This window comes from Peromyscus californicus, unplaced genomic scaffold (genome assembly GCF_007827085.1).
Source record: "Peromyscus californicus insignis strain IS unplaced genomic scaffold, ASM782708v3 Scaffold_11__1_contigs__length_118956290, whole genome shotgun sequence".
NCBI classification, from domain to species: Eukaryota; Metazoa; Chordata; class Mammalia; order Rodentia; family Cricetidae; genus Peromyscus; species Peromyscus californicus.
In genome coordinates, this window is record NW_026294402.1 from 70,268,033 (window position 1) to 70,285,289 (window position 17,257).

Sequence of the window (17,257 nt, forward strand, 5' to 3'; positions counted from 1 at the left end):
CAGAACAAAGTAAAATCTTTGCACCCAGAGCTAATTAAGCACCACGGGCATTTACTGTCTTTTTAGCATATCTAAATTTGACTTTAATTTTAGAGGACACTTTATACAAAACCCAGAGGGTATAAAAGGGCAATAATAAAGCAGGAGAGAGGGCTCAGCAGTTATGAGCATGTACTATACATGAGGATATGTATGGGTTGGTTCCTAGCATCCATATTAAGCAGCTCGCAATTGCCTGTAACTCCAGATCCAGGGTATCTGATGCCCTCTACTGGCTCCTGCTGGTACCTGCACGTATGTGGTGCATGTGGAGACAAGCAGGCACACACACAGGAACACATAAAAATAATAGCCGGGCGGTGGTGGCGCACGCCTTTAATCCCAGCACTCGGGAGGCAGAGCCAGGCGGATATCTGTGAGTTCAAGGCCAGCCTGGACTACCAAGTGAGTTCCAGGAAAGGCGCAAAGCTACACAGAGAAACCCTGTCTCGAAAAACCAAAAAAAAAAAAAAAAAAAAAAAAAAAAAAAAAAAAATGAATCTCTTAAAAAGAGATAATGAAGGATGGCATCTCCCCCTCAATATCCTCCTGTCCTCAGGGTCCTCTCTTAGGAAGCGGCCACTGTTTCCAGCTTCTACAGACGGAGTCTTCTGGAGACAGATGGTCAGTTTCATGCTACATACAAAGGTTTTTTTTTGTCGTTGTTGTTATTTTGAGACAGAGTTTCTCCATGTGGCCCTGGTGGTCCAGGAACTCTCTATTTTAGACCAGGCTGACCTTGAACTCACAGAGATCCATCTGCCTCTGCCTCCTGAGTGCTGGGATCAAAGGCCTGTCATTGTGTTTGGCTCACAGAGTTTTAACGGTAGTTTGATATGCATGCTATTCAAACTTTTCTTTCTTTCTTTCTTTTTTTTTTTTTTTGTTTTTTGAGACAGGGTTTCTCTGTGTAGCTTTGCGCCTTTTCCTGGATCTCGCTCTGTAGACCAGGCTGGCCTCGAACTCACAAAGATTCACCTGCCTCTGCCTCCCGAGTGCTGGGATTAAAGGCGTGCACCACCACCGCCCGGCCAAACTTTTCTTTCTTAACCATGTATCTTAGACATATTCCTTTTCAATTTTTAATTTTTGTTTTGTTTTTCGAGGCAGTCTGTATAGCCCTTGCTGTCCTGAAACTCACTCCATAGCCAGGCTGGCCTTTAACTCAGAGATCTGCCTGCCTCTGCCTCCCAAGTGCTTGGATTAAAGGCATGCACCACCACTGCCTGGCTTTGTATCTTAATTTTTTTAAAAAAGATTTATTTATTATGTATACAGTGTTCTGTCTGCACGTATCCCTGCAGGCCAGAAGAGGGCGCCAGATGTCATTACAGATGGTTGTGAGCCACCATGTGGTTGCTGGGAATTGAACTCAGGACCTCTGGAAGAACAGCCAGTGCCCTTAACCACAGAGCCATCTCTCCAGCCCTGTATCTTAATTTTAAAGACAGGATCTTTTTATTGAACATGGAGCTTGTGTTTCCCGTGCTGGGCTTACAGTTGGCAGAGCCGTACCTGGGTTTAAGTACGTGCTGAGGTTTCTGAACCCAGATCTTTAGGCTTGCAGGGCAAGTCATTTACCGCCAAGCTACTTCTCCAGCTTTCTCAGTTTTATTTTATTTTATATTTTAAAGAGGTGGGGGTCCTGAAGGATCCCACGCTGCTCTTGAATCTGCTATACAGCTGAGGATGAATTTAGGTTTCTGATTCGGCCTCTGGAGTGCTAGATTACAGGCGTACCCCACCACGTCTGGCTAGAGTTCTCAATGACTTTTTTTTTTTTTGCGTCAGGGTCTCCCAACGTAGCCCAGGCTGGCTAGAACTCGCTCTGTTGACCAAGCCGGCCTGGTACTCACAGACATCACCTCCACGTCTGCCTACCCAGTGCAGGGATTAAAAGCGTCAGGTTTCCATGAAGTTGAGGCCCGCGGCAGCTGACAGGGAGGGCCTAAGCGAGTCTGCCAAGCTCTGCAAGGCCGGCGGGCAGCCCAGCCGGCGGGCAGCCCAGCGGGCGGGCGAGCTTCCACACCCCGGTGGGCGGAGACGGCCGAGCGCACGCGGAAACTAGGTCACAGAAGCCAAGCAGGCCTTTGTGCGGGTCTTTACGACACTGTCGTGTTCGGTCGGCTCCGGCCGTAAAGGAGGCGCGAGTCGTCCAAGCCAAGGCCGCGGACCGAGTTGCCATGGCGGACATGGAAGATCTCTTCGGAAGCGAAGCCGAGAGCGAGGCGGAGCGCAAAGGTGCGGCGGGCTGGCGGGCGGGAGGGCTCCGCGGATGGGCGCCCGGGGTGCCGAGTTGCTTTCCGGCTGGAGGCGCGCCGCCCGGCACCGTGGCGCTCCCACGCTGTTGCCCAGCGCCCCCTGCATGTCCGATGGTGCCAGCCTCTCCCTGGAGACGGGCGCGGAGTCTGCGCCTCGAGGGTCAGGGGCCAGCCTGGGCTCGTCGGGGGGAGCAGTCCGAGGACGTGTGGTCTGCGCCCCGCTGTGCACACCGAATGAGGGGTGGCAGTGGAGACCTGTTCCATGGTCATCGGGCCTGATCACGCCCTCCTGGGTGAATCAGTGAGACGGTGGGGGACTGTAGATGCTCAGGAAGGGTCTGGGAAGGATCAGGGTGGGAAGGTATAGAAGGACTACGCACTGGAGGTGAGTGCCCTTGGGGAGCCCGTTCAGAAGACCACTTTCCCTGTCGGTGATGTAAGAATGGGGGAGCTTGTGGGGTGTTTGGAGAGAAGTGACAGAAGATTTGGTGATGAGTTATATGGTGCATGGAGGTGTTTCTAACACAGGTCTCTGAATGTTTGAGATATGAATGGAAGTAACTGGGAACGAGGAAAGATCCAAGACCAACTTCAGGATTTTTGCAGCCCTCCAGGCCCAAATTAGCCTGTATAAATGTCTCCCCCCCCCCCCCACGCCCTCCGATTTTCACCAACTCCAGTTTATATTACTGTAGTGAAGGGAGCAGTGGGTAAAGCATTTCATTCATTCAATAAACAACGATCCCTATAATTTTCTAGCTACCTTGCTAGGTGTTGGGGACATAATCATGAGAAGACAGGTTCCCGTCTCCCTAGCTTAGTGCTTTTTTTTTTTTTTTTTTTTTTTTTTTTTTGGTTTTTCGAGACAGGGTTTCTCTGTGTAGCTTTGCGCCTTTCCTGGATCTCACTCTGTAGACCAGGTTGGCCTTGAACTCACAAAGATTCACCTGGCTCTGCCTCCCGAGTGCTGGGATTAAAGGCATGCGCCACCACCGCCCGGCTTGCTTAGTGCTTTTTGTTGCACAGTTGAAGTGAAGCATGGATAGTGAGGTGTACCCTGTAGTGCTTTCCTATAGCAACACAGGGTATAGGGAAGTGTGTAGAGATGATTGCAATTCTAAGCTTTTGCTCTATCTTTTCTTCCCTTTTAAAACTTCTTTTAAGGTCATTACAGTTTTCTTCCATTTTATCATTAAGTTAGTGGACACTCTTAAGATTTCCTTCCGGGTCTGGTGTGCTGTCCTTGATAATGGCTCTTGGTCGAGGTTGGAATGGATGTGATAGGATGATACTTGGTAGGCCTCCCTGCTTGTCTGCCTTTGCCTCCTCCTCTTCCCTTCCTTCTTTTCCTCTTTCTTCACAGGCTCTGCTGTGTATGTTGCCTTTGTTGGCTTTATATTCCTGATTCTTTGTTGGCTTTATATTCCTGATTCTCCTGTCTCAGGAGTTACATATATGTACCTCCACTCCTAGCAAGTAGTTATTTCATATTTTTCATTTCTAATGTAAGTTGATCTTGTGTCTTGTTGATATCTTGCAGCTAATATATTAGCTGTAATAGTTTTTGTGGCTTTTTTAGGTTTTTCTACGTATGAAACCATGCCATCTTGATTAGAGAGAGTTATGCTGTTTCTTTCTCTTACCTATGTATTTTACTTACTCTGGCTAGCACTTTCTTTATAATATTGTTTTTTGGTTTGTTTGTTTGTTTTTATTTTTCGAGGCAGGGTTTCTCTGTGCAGCTTTGCACCTTTCCTGCAACTCACTTGGTAGCCCAGGCTGGCCGAACTCACAGAGATCCGCCTGCCTCTGCCTCCCGAGTGCTGGGATTAAAGGCGTGTGCCACCACCGCCCAGCTTTCTTTATAATATTGAATGGGAATTGCAAAAGTAGATATTGTTCTTGACCTTAGAGGGAATGTATGTAGGTTTCCAGCATTATTTATGGTTTACAATTGTTTCTGTGAGGTCAATAATGACATCCCCACTTCCATTCCTGACTTTAGTAATTTGAGTCTTATATTTTTTTCCTTGGACAATCTGCCCAAAGGTTTAATTTTGTTAATGTTTTTAAAGAATGAAATTTTAGCCAGGCATGATGGTGCATCTTGTAATCTTAACACTCAAAAGACAAGAGGCAGGAATACTGGCACAAGTTTAAGGTCAGCCTGGTCCACATCCCAGTTGCAGACCAAGACTACAAGAGCCTATATGATGGGAAAAACAAACAAACAAACAAACCCACAAACTTCTGGTTTTATTGATTCTCCACTGTCTTTCAATTTTATTTTCTTTGTTATTCCCTTGCTGCTGCTATTTTGGGCTTCCTTTTCTTATTTTGGTTTTTTGAGACAGTGTTTCTCTGCATAGCCCTGATTGTCCCAGAACTCACCCTGTAGGCCAGGCTGGTCTCAAACTCAGAGATCTGTCTGCCTCTGCCTCCCAAATGCTGGGATTAAAGATGCGTGCCACCACTGTCCTGGTGTAATGTTTTCATTTTCATTCATCCTAAAATAATTTCTAGTTTTTCTGTGATCATTAAACCCTTTAAATTATTAAATTTTTTTTTGAAGCGTAGTTGCAAGGTATAACATTCTAGGTCAGGCTGAATCATGGGTTAGGGGTCATGTTCTTTTTCTTTTTTTGTTTTTCTGAGACAGAGTTTCTCTGTGTAGCCTTGACTGTCCTGGAACTCACTCTGTAGCCCAGGCTGGCCTTGAACTGAGAGATCCGCCTGCCTCTGCCTCTTGAGTACTGGGATTAAAGGCGTGTGCCACCACCACTGCCAGGCGGGCGTCATGTTCTTGACCAGCACATTTGACAGTCTTTCAGCATTTGAATGCCTGTTTTTGCTTCTGTAGTTTCTGATGAGAATCAGCTGTCATCCTTATAAAGCATCCCTTGTATGACACAATCTTGTTCTTTCCACAATTCTTTGATAACTTGATGAAATGTTTAGGTGTGGATCCCTTTAAGTTTTTCCAGTGTGGCATTCACTGGACTTCTTGGGTGTGTGGATTCATCAAATTTGGGTCATTAATTCTTTAGCTATTGTTTTCTTCTAGGACTCCATCCTGCATATGTTTTGTATTTCATGGTACCTGGTACATTTTTTTTTTCCTATACTTATGCTCTGTTCATTTTTCTTCTCTTCTCTTCCTGCTGCATTTCTGGTACAGGTTCCAAATGTAGGACTATTTACTTACTTGTCTGGGTGAACCAGGCAGTGGAGGGTGGGGCTGGGTGAGGTAGGACAGGAAGAGTTCCACTTTATTTATGTATCCATTTATCTCAGCTTTTTCAAACAGTCTCGTGCTGTAGCCTAGGATGTCCTGGAACTTACTGTTGTCCAGGCTGGCCTCAGATTTGAGTTGATCCTTTTGCCTCAGCCTTCTGAGTTGCTTCAATTATAGGTGTGTGTGGGCTACTGTGCTTGATGAGTGCGAGTCTGCTGATTTTTCTTTTTGTTTTGTTTTTTGTTTTTTTTTTTTGAGACAGGGTTTCTCTGTGTAGTTTTGGTGCCTGTCCTGGAACTCGCTCTGTAGACCAGGCTGGCCTCGAACTCACAGAGATCCTCCTGGCTCTGCCTCTTAAGTGCTGGGATTAAAGGCGTTCGCCAGTGCCTGGCTGCTGATTTTTCTTAACTGAAAATTCTCCTGGTTCTTGAAACTTCTTTGCCTCTGGAACACAGAAAGTTGGCTCCAACAGTTTTGCCAGTTCGTGTTTGCCTTTTATCAAGTTGAGGTGGACTTTTAGAGTTCCGTACTTTGCTGATGGTACCTTGTGTTTGTTTGCATGATCCCACAGATTCTGATTCTGGGTCTGATTCCGACTCCGATCAGGAGAATGGTGTTTCTGGCAGTAACGCCTCTGGCAGCGAAAGTGACCAAGATGAAAGAGGGGATTCTGGACAGCCCAGCAACAAGGAACTGTTTGGAGATGACAGCGAGGAGGAGGGAGCCTCCCATCACAGTGGCAGTGACAATCACTCGGAACGGTCAGATAACAGGTCAGAGGCTTCTGAGCGATCTGACCATGAGGATAATGAGCCCTCTGATGTAGACCAGCACAGTGGATCTGAAGCCCACAACGATGAGGATGATGAGGGTCACAGATCAGATGAGGGGAGCCATCGTTCAGAAGCAGAAGGTTCTGAAAAAGCACAGTCAGATGATGAAAAGTGGGACAGAGACGATAAGAGCGACCCGTCAGACGATGAAAAGATGCAGAACTCTGAGGACGATGAGGAGGAGCGGGAGCAAGGGTCCGATGAAGACAAGCTACAGAACTCCGACGACGACGATGACGACGACGAGGAGGAGAAGATGCAGAACTCAGAGGATGAGGACCGGGCCCAGCTTTCAGATGATGACAGACAACAGCTGTCTGAGGAGGAAAAGGGGAATTCTGATGACGAGCATCCTGCAGCTTCTGATAATGACGATGAGAAGCAGAATTCAGACGATGAGGACCGGCCACAGGTGTCCGATGAGGAGAAAATGCAGAACTCTGATGACGAAAGGCCACAAGTCTCAGATGAAGATCGAAGGCATTCCGATGATGAGGAGGAGCAGGACCAGAAGTCAGGTAAAGATTTCATGGGAACCGGTGTGGCTCAGTAGAAACACCTACTCTGTTCTTGTTTCTTTCTAAAGATTTTTTTTTTAAATCTTATTTTATGCGAATGAGTGTGTTCCCTGAAATGCATATTTGTGCATCATGTGCATGCAGTGCCCATGGAGGCCAGAAGTGGGTGTCCAAGTCCCCGGAAATGGGAGTAAACAGCAGGTTGTACGCCACCACATTGTTACTGGAAATCACTGGGTCCTCTGGAAGAGCAGCCCATGCTTTTATCCACTGAGCCATCTCTCCATTCCCTTTATTCCCATCTTTATTATCCTGGTTTTCATTTTTGTTTTCTCCTCTTCTATCCTTTCATTTTCACTTTTTAAACTCTTACACACACACACACACACACACAAACACACTCACACATTCTTTCTGCATTCTTCTACATTTCCGTTTGTTTTTTACCGTCTTCCCCTTTCATTTATTTATTTATTTATTTATTTTTGGTTTTTTGAGACAGGGTTTCTCTATGTAGCTTTGTGCCTTTCCTGGAACTCGCTCTGTAGACCAGGCTGGCCTCGAACTCACAAAGATCCGCCTGCCTCTGCCTCCCGAGTGCTGGGATTAAAGGCGTGAGCCACCACTGCCCGGCTCATTTATAAACTTACTAGATCAGAGAAAAATACTAAAGAGCACAGCCTTAGAGATGTATGGTGCTAGAGAAGCTAAATGAACTGAGTTGGTTCTACTTCCCAGGGTAACTGACAAGCATGTGTGACAGATTTGCCTGCAGTAATGATGGCATCATTGAACCGTCCCTTATAGTAGTACTGAGATATGGGTACCATGTTCCACCCTAGAATTTGTGTGTATGTGTGTGTTTAATAACGGTATGTGTGTGCATTCATGTGCCATAGCAAGTGGTTGGAGGTCAAAGGCCAGCAGAGCACAGCAACTGTACAGCCTGCTTTTTGTCTCTGGGTCCCCCCTTTATAATTGTCAGATTGCTCAGCTCAATCAACACATTCTGTATACACCTTGATTTTTGTCTCTGGGTCCCCCCTTTATAATTGTCAGATTGCTCAGCTCAAATCAACACATTCTTCATATTAGAACATGAAAATATTTTAGAGATTGAATTCTGTGTATTATATAAGTCACTCCACTTAGGTTAAGTCTTTCAGAAGTAGTATATGGATTACTTCATTTCTGTAGGTGATTGGTCATGTTAAACTACAGTTTGGTTCTATCTTGGGAAGCTTAAGTACAAAGGGAGATTTGCTCCTGTAACATCTCACGAGGAGCATTCAGAACCACATTTTGACCTTTTTTAGTAAAGGACAGGGTATTTTCCAATATGGATATAAATCATAGACCATGCATAGGGCTCCGTAAGTATTTAGTAACTAGTTCAGAATAGGATTCTTTATGAGGTTGTCGGAATATTTAAGGCCCATACAACACCGGCAAATTAATTTAAGAACGGGTCAGAGAGAATCTGCTTTTTTGTTTTGTTTTGTTTGAGACAGGAGCTCACATAGCCCAGACTGCCTCCAGCTCCCAATCCAGCTGGGATTACTGGCATGTACTACCATATCCGGCTCTTCATGAAGTTTTTAAGGGAAATAACTATCTAGAAAATAGTTGTAGATTTGTCTCTTCCTCACAATTGTTCCTTTCTTCTTCTATAATGTGTCTGTATAATTTATCATAAGCTTCAATACTGACTTTCTCATCTCTATCAAAAGTTTCTGCTTTTAGAAATCTAGGTTCTTTGAAAAAATAATTTATTGGAGACAAGATCTTATAGTTTAGCATAGGCTAGCCATGAACTCATAATCCTCTGGTCATGATTCAGCTATTATTTTTAAATTAATACATGGCCCAGCATGTGGGAGGCAGAGGCAAGTAGATCTCTGTGAGTTCAAGGCCAGCCTGGTCTACATAACAAGTTCCAGCCAGGGTACAAAATGTTTACCTAACCTGTCTTAAAAAGAAAAAAAAAAAAGTAGCCGGGCGGTGGTGGTGCACACCTTTAATCCCAGCACTCGGGAGGCAAAGGCAGGCAGATCACTGAGTTTGAGGCCAGCCTGGGCCACAGAGTGAGTTCCAGGAAAGGCGCTAAAGCTACACAGAGAAACCCTGTCTCAAAAAACAAAACAAAACAAAAAAAAGAGAGAACGTATCTTGTGTGTTTGTGTGTGTGTGGCAAGGTTGACTTTGTATTGTTGGTTCTGGAGACAGGGTCTCTCTGTACATTCCTGGTCAGCCTGGAATTTATTGCACAGCCCCGGCTAACCTTGAGTCTCTGCCCTCCTCCTCCCTCTGCTTCTGAACAGGTAGCATTACAGGTATGCACCACCACACCTGGCTTCCACCCCCATTGTAATTTTTTTCTATGATGAGATGAACCCAGGGCCTTGGCCATGCTAGACACACACACTACGACTGAGCTACATCTCCACCCTTTTGTTTGTGTGCAGTTTAATTAGTGTTGACGTGTTTTTAGATTATGCCATCATAATACAGGACATATGGAATACCATCATGATACAGGACAGCATGTTATGAGACACATTTTATAGCCACATCCCTTGCCTGCCCCTCATCACCTACTGATCTGCTCTGTCACTATGCTTTTGTCTCCTTGTGCCTCGGTCTCATTAGTTCTAGGATTCTGGGCACTGTGTCTGCCAGGCTAAGTTTTCTTCTTTGACTTAACATAATGTGTTTTCTATCGATACAAATTGTTACATATATCATCATCCTGTTGTATTTACTGCGGAACTGGATTGCATTGCACGAATGTTGCAATTTCTCTGTACAGCTCGGATGTGACTGTGCACACCTGATTCTGCTCTTTCAGAGTCGGCGAGGGGCAGTGACAGCGAAGATGAGGTTTTACGAATGAAGCGCAAGAACGCCATTCCGTCCGACTCCGAAGCCGACAGTGACACTGAGGTGCCCAAAGGTAGCCCTTGAGTCTCCACCCTTTTGTACCCATGTCTAGTTCCTGACTCCGTCCTTTGAACTGGAGTGCACTCCCAAACCTTGAGACTGCATGACTCACAGAGCACTGTGTGGATGTGGTCAGTGAACTCTGCAGCTCACATGGAGACCCTGCTTCTTTGTGTATAGTCTGAGTGAATTTATCAAGGGCCAGGAGGCTGAGCTCACACTGAGAGCCTGCTTCTTTGTTTATAGTTGGAGTGAGTTTATCAGGGGGTGGGGCTGAGCTCACACTGAGAGCCTGCTTCTTTGTTTATAGTTGGAGTGAGTTTATCGGGGGGTGGGGCTGAGCCTCTGGTCTGTTTGGAAGTGACACTGTTCTTCAGTCTAAACAAGGGTAGTCCTGGACTGACTTCCCTTATTGTTCTCAGACTTTAACAGTTTAACATTAGACGAAGGCGTGGTCTTTGACTGGGTTACAAATGAGTTCATTCATATAAATGCAGGTAAAGGTTGTTGTAAAGGTGAGGATGTACGTGTTCATCTCTGTAACCTGTTTGCAAATGGCAGATGGCCGTACAGTGAAGACATTAGTATGAAAGTTCCAGCAGGTACTGTTGTGACAGACACTTGGGTCTGTGCAGCTCTTACTATGCTGCATGGTAAGTAGACAGTACTCCAAAGCTTCGAGAAGTGCTCCTAAGGAACACGGTAACTAAGGCAGACGTTTAGCGGGTCAACCACAGAGAAAAGGAAAGCTAGACAGAATAGCAGACTCTAGGTTTAGTCAGTGTCTGCTTAGTAGTTCCATGAGTGCGCCTTGGACTCAGATGACCTGCTGTGTTTGGTTGGTCAGATTTCTCACTAGTTTTCTAAGATATAAAGTGGGGTGATGCAGACCCTCTTACAGAGTTGTGAGAATTAGGTAGGCTGTGTCCATGGTTTCATTTTGGTCACCGATGTTTTTGGAGGCTCTGCTGTATACTGTGGCTGTTGTAGGCACTGGGAGTATAGCCATGATCGAAGCATTGTCTCCTCTGTAGAACTTGCCACCCCGGTGCCTAGGTGTGCAGATTGAAGAGACAGGTAACCTCGCATGTACAGTAGGGGGTGGTGATAGGAGCTAAGAAAGGAATACTGAGGGACGGGGAGGCATGGTCGTGTTCCTGTTTGTCGTAGAATGAACTTCCAGTACTCCGGCCACCTTTGCCTTGCTGTCCAGGGATTTTGTCCTTTGCCGCATCTCTGTAAGTCAGTGTCATCGTTTTCTCCTAGACCATGTCTTCACCAGGAATTCTGACTTCTGTAATCGCAGACAGCGCTCTGACCACTCTTCTGTCTTTCTGTTCACTTGCTGTTTTGATGAGTGCCTCAGTGATGTTCTGCCTGTGAGATGGGGCCTGGCTCGACACAGATGTGTAACCCTGACATAGAATGTGTTAGCCCAAATTGAGGATCTAGCCTGGGAGAAAAAACTGGCTCCTGGACAGTAAGGGAAAAGAGAAGGATACAGAGATGGATGGAGGAAGAGGAGCTTCCTGTGCATGTGCCTGTCTCTCTGCACACACTTGACAATGCTCTTCTCTCCACACATTTCCTGGAGCTGATCCAGAACTCTTGGGGATGGTCAAGTGAAGAGCGGGTGTTAACACTCTGCATTTTTCCTTCTGCACTGAAGATAATAATGGAACCATGGACCTGTTCGGCGGTGCAGATGACATATCTTCAGGGAGTGATGGGGAAGATAAGCCCCCTACTCCAGGACAGCCTGTGGTAAGTCCGAGTACCAGTGTGAGCCAGCCCATATTCCAGTGAGACAGTCTCAGAGATGAAGGGTCTCTCCTTCTCCGAGAAGAGGAAGTCGCTAACTAAATTGTCGTATGGAAATACAGTGAGGAGATGACTTTGTGTAGATGTCGTGACCGTGGCTGACGTGAGGTGGTGCTGTGCCTCATAGGCTGAGATCACGACTTGGCATTGGAAAACCTTTTACTTCATTGTTTTTCTCATTCATGCAGATAAATGTGTGCTGTCTTAGTAATTTTTCCTTCATTCTTTCCCTTTCTGTTTTTTAAAGTTTAGTTTTGGAAACAGGGCCTTGCTATGTGGCCCAGGCTGGCCTTGGACTCACCATGTGGTACTAATCTTCTCTAATGCCCTTAGATTGACTGCGTAAGTGCTGACCGAGTGAACGTTTCTGTCAGCGAAGGTTTGGAAGATACTAGATCCCGGATGCTCTGTCGTGACGCAGCCAGCCTTGCCTTGCTTTTCAAACTAAGATGTTTTGCAGATAGATGAATAGTGCTGAGGACTGAGGGTGCATCAGCCCTCAGATAATATCTAAGTATGGTTCTTGCTGGGCATGGCGGCTCATACTTATAAGCCCAGTAGTTGGAAGGCTGAGGCAGGAGGATTTCTGTGAGTTGAGGCCAGCATGGGCTATGCAGTGAGTTGTAGGCCAGCCTGGATGATAGAGTGAGATCTTGTCTCAAACAAAACGAAGAACAAAATAAAAACCAAGAGTGTTTCTTGCTCCCCTGAGTAATAAAATGTGGAGCTCAACTGGTCTGACACCCAGTCCCCACAGCTCTAACCTTCTGCCTTCTTGTACCAGGATGAAAACGGCCTGCCTCAGGATCAGCAGGAGGAGGAGCCAATACCTGAGACCAGAATAGAAGTAGAAATCCCCAAAGTAAACACTGACTTAGGAAATGACTTATATTTTGTTAAACTGCCCAATTTCCTCAGTGTAGAGCCCAGGTAAGGAAATTAAGATGTCTTCTGAGTGTTGGCTAGAAATATGTGGGTATTGGCCGGATGGTGGTGGTGCACACCTTTGATCCCGGCACTCAGGAGGCAGAGGCAGTAGGATCTCTGAATTAGAGGCCAGCCTAGTCTACAAAGTTCCAGGACAACCAGGGCTATTACACAGAGAAACCCTGTTTCCAAAAAACAAAAAAGAAAGAAAGAAAGAAACATGGGTATATGTGAATGTGTTTTGCTTACTTTCATTGAGTTGATTAACATAGAAATGGAAGCTTCATTTATGTATCTGAAAAGGTAAGTCAGGCATCCTGCTACGAAAAGCATGGCCTAGTGTTGGGGAGATGCTCTGATTGTGGCTATTGATACTTCCTTATGAATGAGGGGACACTCAGTAACTACGGCAGCCAGCAACACTACAGTGAGAAGCAGTGAGACCTGCTGGCCACCGAAGCAGCTGTTGTCACACCAGAAAGCTAATGGTGAACAGTGCTGATGGGATCCCTGAGTTCACACTCACACCAGAAAGCTAATGGTGAACAGTGCTGATGGGATCCCTAAGTTCACACTCACACTAGAAAGCTAATGGTGAACAGTGCTGATGGGATCCCTGAGTTCACACTCACACTAGAAAGCTAATGGTGAACAGTGCTGATGGGATCCCTAAGTTCACACTCAAAGTCCTGGGTGATTTTCATGCTTCCCCCTCAAAGAAAATGATGCAGTCAACTATAGTGTATGTTGTCTTTTCTCTGGAAGGCTTCTGTAATTGAGAAAACCTTTTTCTTTTAGACATTGTCTCACTTTGTGGCCCTGGCTGGACTGGAACTCACTATGTAGACCAGACTAACCTGGAACTCACAGATCTACCTGCCTCTGCCTCCCAAATACTAGCAGTAAAAGTATGTGCCACCACACCCGCTGTTTGGAATGTTTGGCCTTGTTTATAATTTATTTCAAGTAAATATATAACAGCATTAAAATTTTTGGATTATAGCATATTTTGAATACTTTGAAGTTGAGCTTCAAACTATTTGAGCATTGTAGTCTTTAAAGTTAGGATTTCTGGGGCTGGAGAGATGGCTCAGAGGTTAAGAGCACTGACTGCTCTTCCAGAGGTCCTGAGTTCAATTCCCAGTAACCACATGGTGGCTCACAACCACTTGTAATGAGATCTGGTGCCCTCTTCTGGCCTACAGGGATACATGCAGGCAGAATACTGTATACATAATAAATAAATCTTTAAAAAAAAAAAAGTTAGGATTTCTGATATAATGGGTTGTGATAACTGTAACTACATCATGGCAGTGCTCTTTATGAAATAGAATTAACAGCTTATTTAAAAAACTCCTTGTAGGCCTTTTGATCCTCAGTATTATGAAGATGAATTTGAAGATGAAGAGATGCTGGATGAAGAAGGGAGAACCAGGTTGAAACTGAAGGTACCATGCCGTCTGCTTCCCTTCTGTAGAGTGAATCCGGGACACAGACCTCAGCCTTGAGCTCTGATGATGGTTTTGTGTCCCTTGTTGTATCAGCCAGATGAGCCATCTGTCTTCTCAGAATCCTTGTGGGCTGGGGATTGAACCCTGGGCCTCTGCATACTCTTCCTGGAGCTGCATCTTTGGTCCCTGACATGCTGCCCGGGGACTAAACCTAGGCCCTTGCAGTTTAGGCTTTTTTAAAATAAGGCACAGTCTTACTATATATCCCAAGTTGGCCTTAGACACATGCTCTTCCCACCTCCACCTCCTGGACGCTGGGATTACAGGCATCAGCCACATGCCTGACTAGGGGCTGAGCTTCTGCATTCCAGTGGAACTATCTCTACCACATTCAAGAGCGTCCTGGTGTCTAAGTGACATTGGTGGAGATGGTCCCTGACTAAGGGTACAGTGTCTAGAGCTGCTGTGACCACTGGGGACATGCAGAGCAAGTAAGAAAGGGGTGAAAATGCCAATAATTTGCTCAAGATCGTACAGTTGGTAGGTTTGGACTAATTGATGGTTTGGACTTTTGATTTGCTCTGCCCTCCACTGTCTTTATATTGCTGGCTCATCTATCAGTGTTATCTGCTTGGAACATGTGTGTATTGATTTAGAGTTAGCAATATTAATTTCTCATGGTCGTTTTAATGCCTCTGACTTCTTTCTGCTACTTTTCATTATTTTTATCATTTATATAAATTAATGTGGTAGTTCTTTTCTCCTTTAAACACTTTGGCATTTTCCCATTTTGTGCTATGGTACAGCAATGAGTATCATTATACCCACTATACATTCCAGTGTGGATATCATAGTTTAGACATCAGTATTTTGCTCTAAAATCTCAAGTGCTTCAAAGTACAAAATGTCAGTGTTTGATATAGGTAACTGTCCTTCACTCTTGGGATGTGATTGAAAGTGACCCTAAATTTGTTTCTGGAGTGATGGTTGAGACAGGTTGAACAGTCTTAGAGTTAATTGGTGGTACAATTAGTTCTTTAATGAATCAGGAACCAGCTGTGTGTCTCTGTGTTTTTAGAAGTACTACCATGTGCTTCATTTCCTGTAGAATGAGACCTCATAGTGAGTCCTCAAAGACGTCTTTCAAAATGTCTTCTCAGTTGACAATACCTGTGCTGGTTTGAATGACAATGGGCCCCCATAGGCAATACAGTTAACTAGTTGGTCCTCAGTTGGTGGAACTGTTTGGGAAGAATTAGGAGGTGTGGTCTTGTTGGAGGAGGTGTGTCACTGGGAGTGGGCTTTGAGATTTCAATAGCCCACAGCACTCCCAGTTAGCTCTCTCTGCCTTGTGCTTGTTGATCCCGATGTGAGCTCCCAGCTACTGCTCCAGAGCATTGCTGTCTGCCTGCTGCCATGCTCCCTGCCGTGGTGGGCATGAACTCAACTCTCCGAATCTGTGAGCACAAATTAAATTCTCCCTTTTATAATTTGTCTTGGGCATGGTGTTTTATCACAGCACTATAAAAGTAACTAAGACATTGCCTCTATACATGTTTATATATTTATATGTAGCTAACTGTCTTAGTTAGGGTTTCTGTTGCTCTGATAAAACACAATAACCAAAAGCAAATTTGGGAGGAAAGGGTTTATTTCATTTTACACTTTCATATCATAGTCCATCATTGAAGGAAGTCAGGGCAGGAACCTGGAGGTAGGAACCGAAGCAGAAGCCACCATAGAATGCTGCTTACAGGCTCTCTGCTCATGACTTGTTCAGTGTGCTTTCTTATACAACTCAGGATCACCTGCCCCAGGAATGGTACTGCCCAGGGTGAGCTGGCCTCCCATGTCAATCATTAGTCAAGATAATACCCCACAGACCTTATTACAGTCTGATCTGATGGAGGCATTTTCTCAGTTAATTCCCTCTTCCTGGATTTCTCTGAGTCAGCTGACAAAACCCAGCTAGCACACTAACCTATTGTACAGAAGAGGGAAACAGGAATAGTGATGGGTTGTTTTCATTTTTAAAGACTAAACATATTTATATGGTGTGTGTGTGGGTGTGGTGTGAGCATTCACATGCCACACATGGATTTGGGGTGTTTGCTTTACCTTGTTGCCATCTTCATCTTCATTCCAACCCTGCCTCTTTAGACAAGGCCTTACTTTGTATCCCGGGCTGAATTCAGACCCGCAGTCCTCCCGCAGCCCTCCCGCAGCCCTCCCGCAGTCCTCCTCCCGCAGTCCTCCTCCCGCAGTCCTCCCGCAGTCCTCCTCCCGCAGTCCTCCCGCAGTCCTCCCGCAGCCCTCCCGCAGCCCTCCCGCAGTCCTCCCACAGTCCTCCCTCCCGCAGTCCTCCCTCCCGCAGTCCTCCTCCCGCAGTCCTCCCGCAGCCCTCCCGCAGCCCTCCCGCAGTCCTCCTCCCGCAGTCCTCCTCCCGCAGTCCTCCTCCCGCAGCCCTCCCGCAGTCGTCCTCCCGCAGCCCTCCCGCAGCGCTCCCGCAGTCCTCCTCCCGCAGCCCTCCCGCAGTCCTCCTCCCGCAGTCCTCCTCCCGCAGTCCTCCTCCCGCAGTCCTCCTCCCGCAGTCCTCCCGCAGTCCTCCCGCAGTCCTCCCGCAGTCCTCCTCCCGCAGTCCTCCCGCAGTCCTCCCGCAGTCCTCCCGCAGCCCTCCCGCAGCCCTCCCGCAGTCCTCCCACAGTCCTCCCTCCCGCAGTCCTCCCTCCCGCAGTCCTCCTCCCGCAGTCCTCCCGCAGTCCTCCCGCAGTCCTCCTCCCGCAGCCCTCCCGCAGCCCTCCCGCAGTCCTCCCGCAGTCCTCCCGCAGCCCTCCCGCAGTCCTCCCGCAGTCCTCCCGCAGTCCTCCCGCAGTCCTCCTCCCGCAGCCCTCCCGCAGCCCTCCCGCAGCCCTCCCGCAGCCCTCCCGCAGCCCTCCCTCCCGCAGTCCTCCCTCCCGCAGTCCTCCTTCCGCCGTATCCCCTGTGCTGAGAGCACAGACACGCAGCATAGCACCTGGGTCTTTCTCTTTCTTTTAGTCCTTGTGAATGAGTTTACTTCCCCCGTTTGCTGTCTTTCCAGGATGCAGCTTGATAAACGCATGCATTTAATGTGCTGTGTTCTCCTGGAAGGCCCATCAAGTTTTTAATTTCCATAGCAGTGGCTCATTTTCTAAATCTCTCTGGTATTTTTCCATCCTGCAGGTGATAAGTCCTCCTACGTGTGTGGGGAGGG

At 46.6% G+C, this 17,257-nt stretch overlaps 1 protein-coding gene across 2 annotated transcripts in view; it reads left to right on the forward strand.

Moving 5' to 3' along the window:
* The first annotated feature begins 1,875 nt into the window (after positions 1–1,875).
* Leo1 (LEO1 homolog, Paf1/RNA polymerase II complex component) overlaps positions 1,876–17,257 on the forward strand; it is a 29,388-nt gene continuing 14,006 nt past the window's right edge. The window contains exons 1-6 of one of the 2 annotated variants that reach the window (XM_052714543.1): positions 1,876–2,280; positions 6,107–6,886; positions 9,735–9,839; positions 11,496–11,590; positions 12,432–12,577; positions 13,938–14,022. In XM_052714543.1, the coding sequence (XP_052570503.1) occupies positions 2,223–2,280; positions 6,107–6,886; positions 9,735–9,839; positions 11,496–11,590; positions 12,432–12,577; positions 13,938–14,022 (1,269 nt within the window). In that variant the 5' untranslated portion in view covers positions 1,876–2,222. The remainder of the gene's footprint in view (positions 2,281–6,106; positions 6,887–9,734; positions 9,840–11,495; positions 11,591–12,431; positions 12,578–13,937; positions 14,023–17,257) is intronic. The other variant, XM_052714533.1, reaches the window with a different exon arrangement.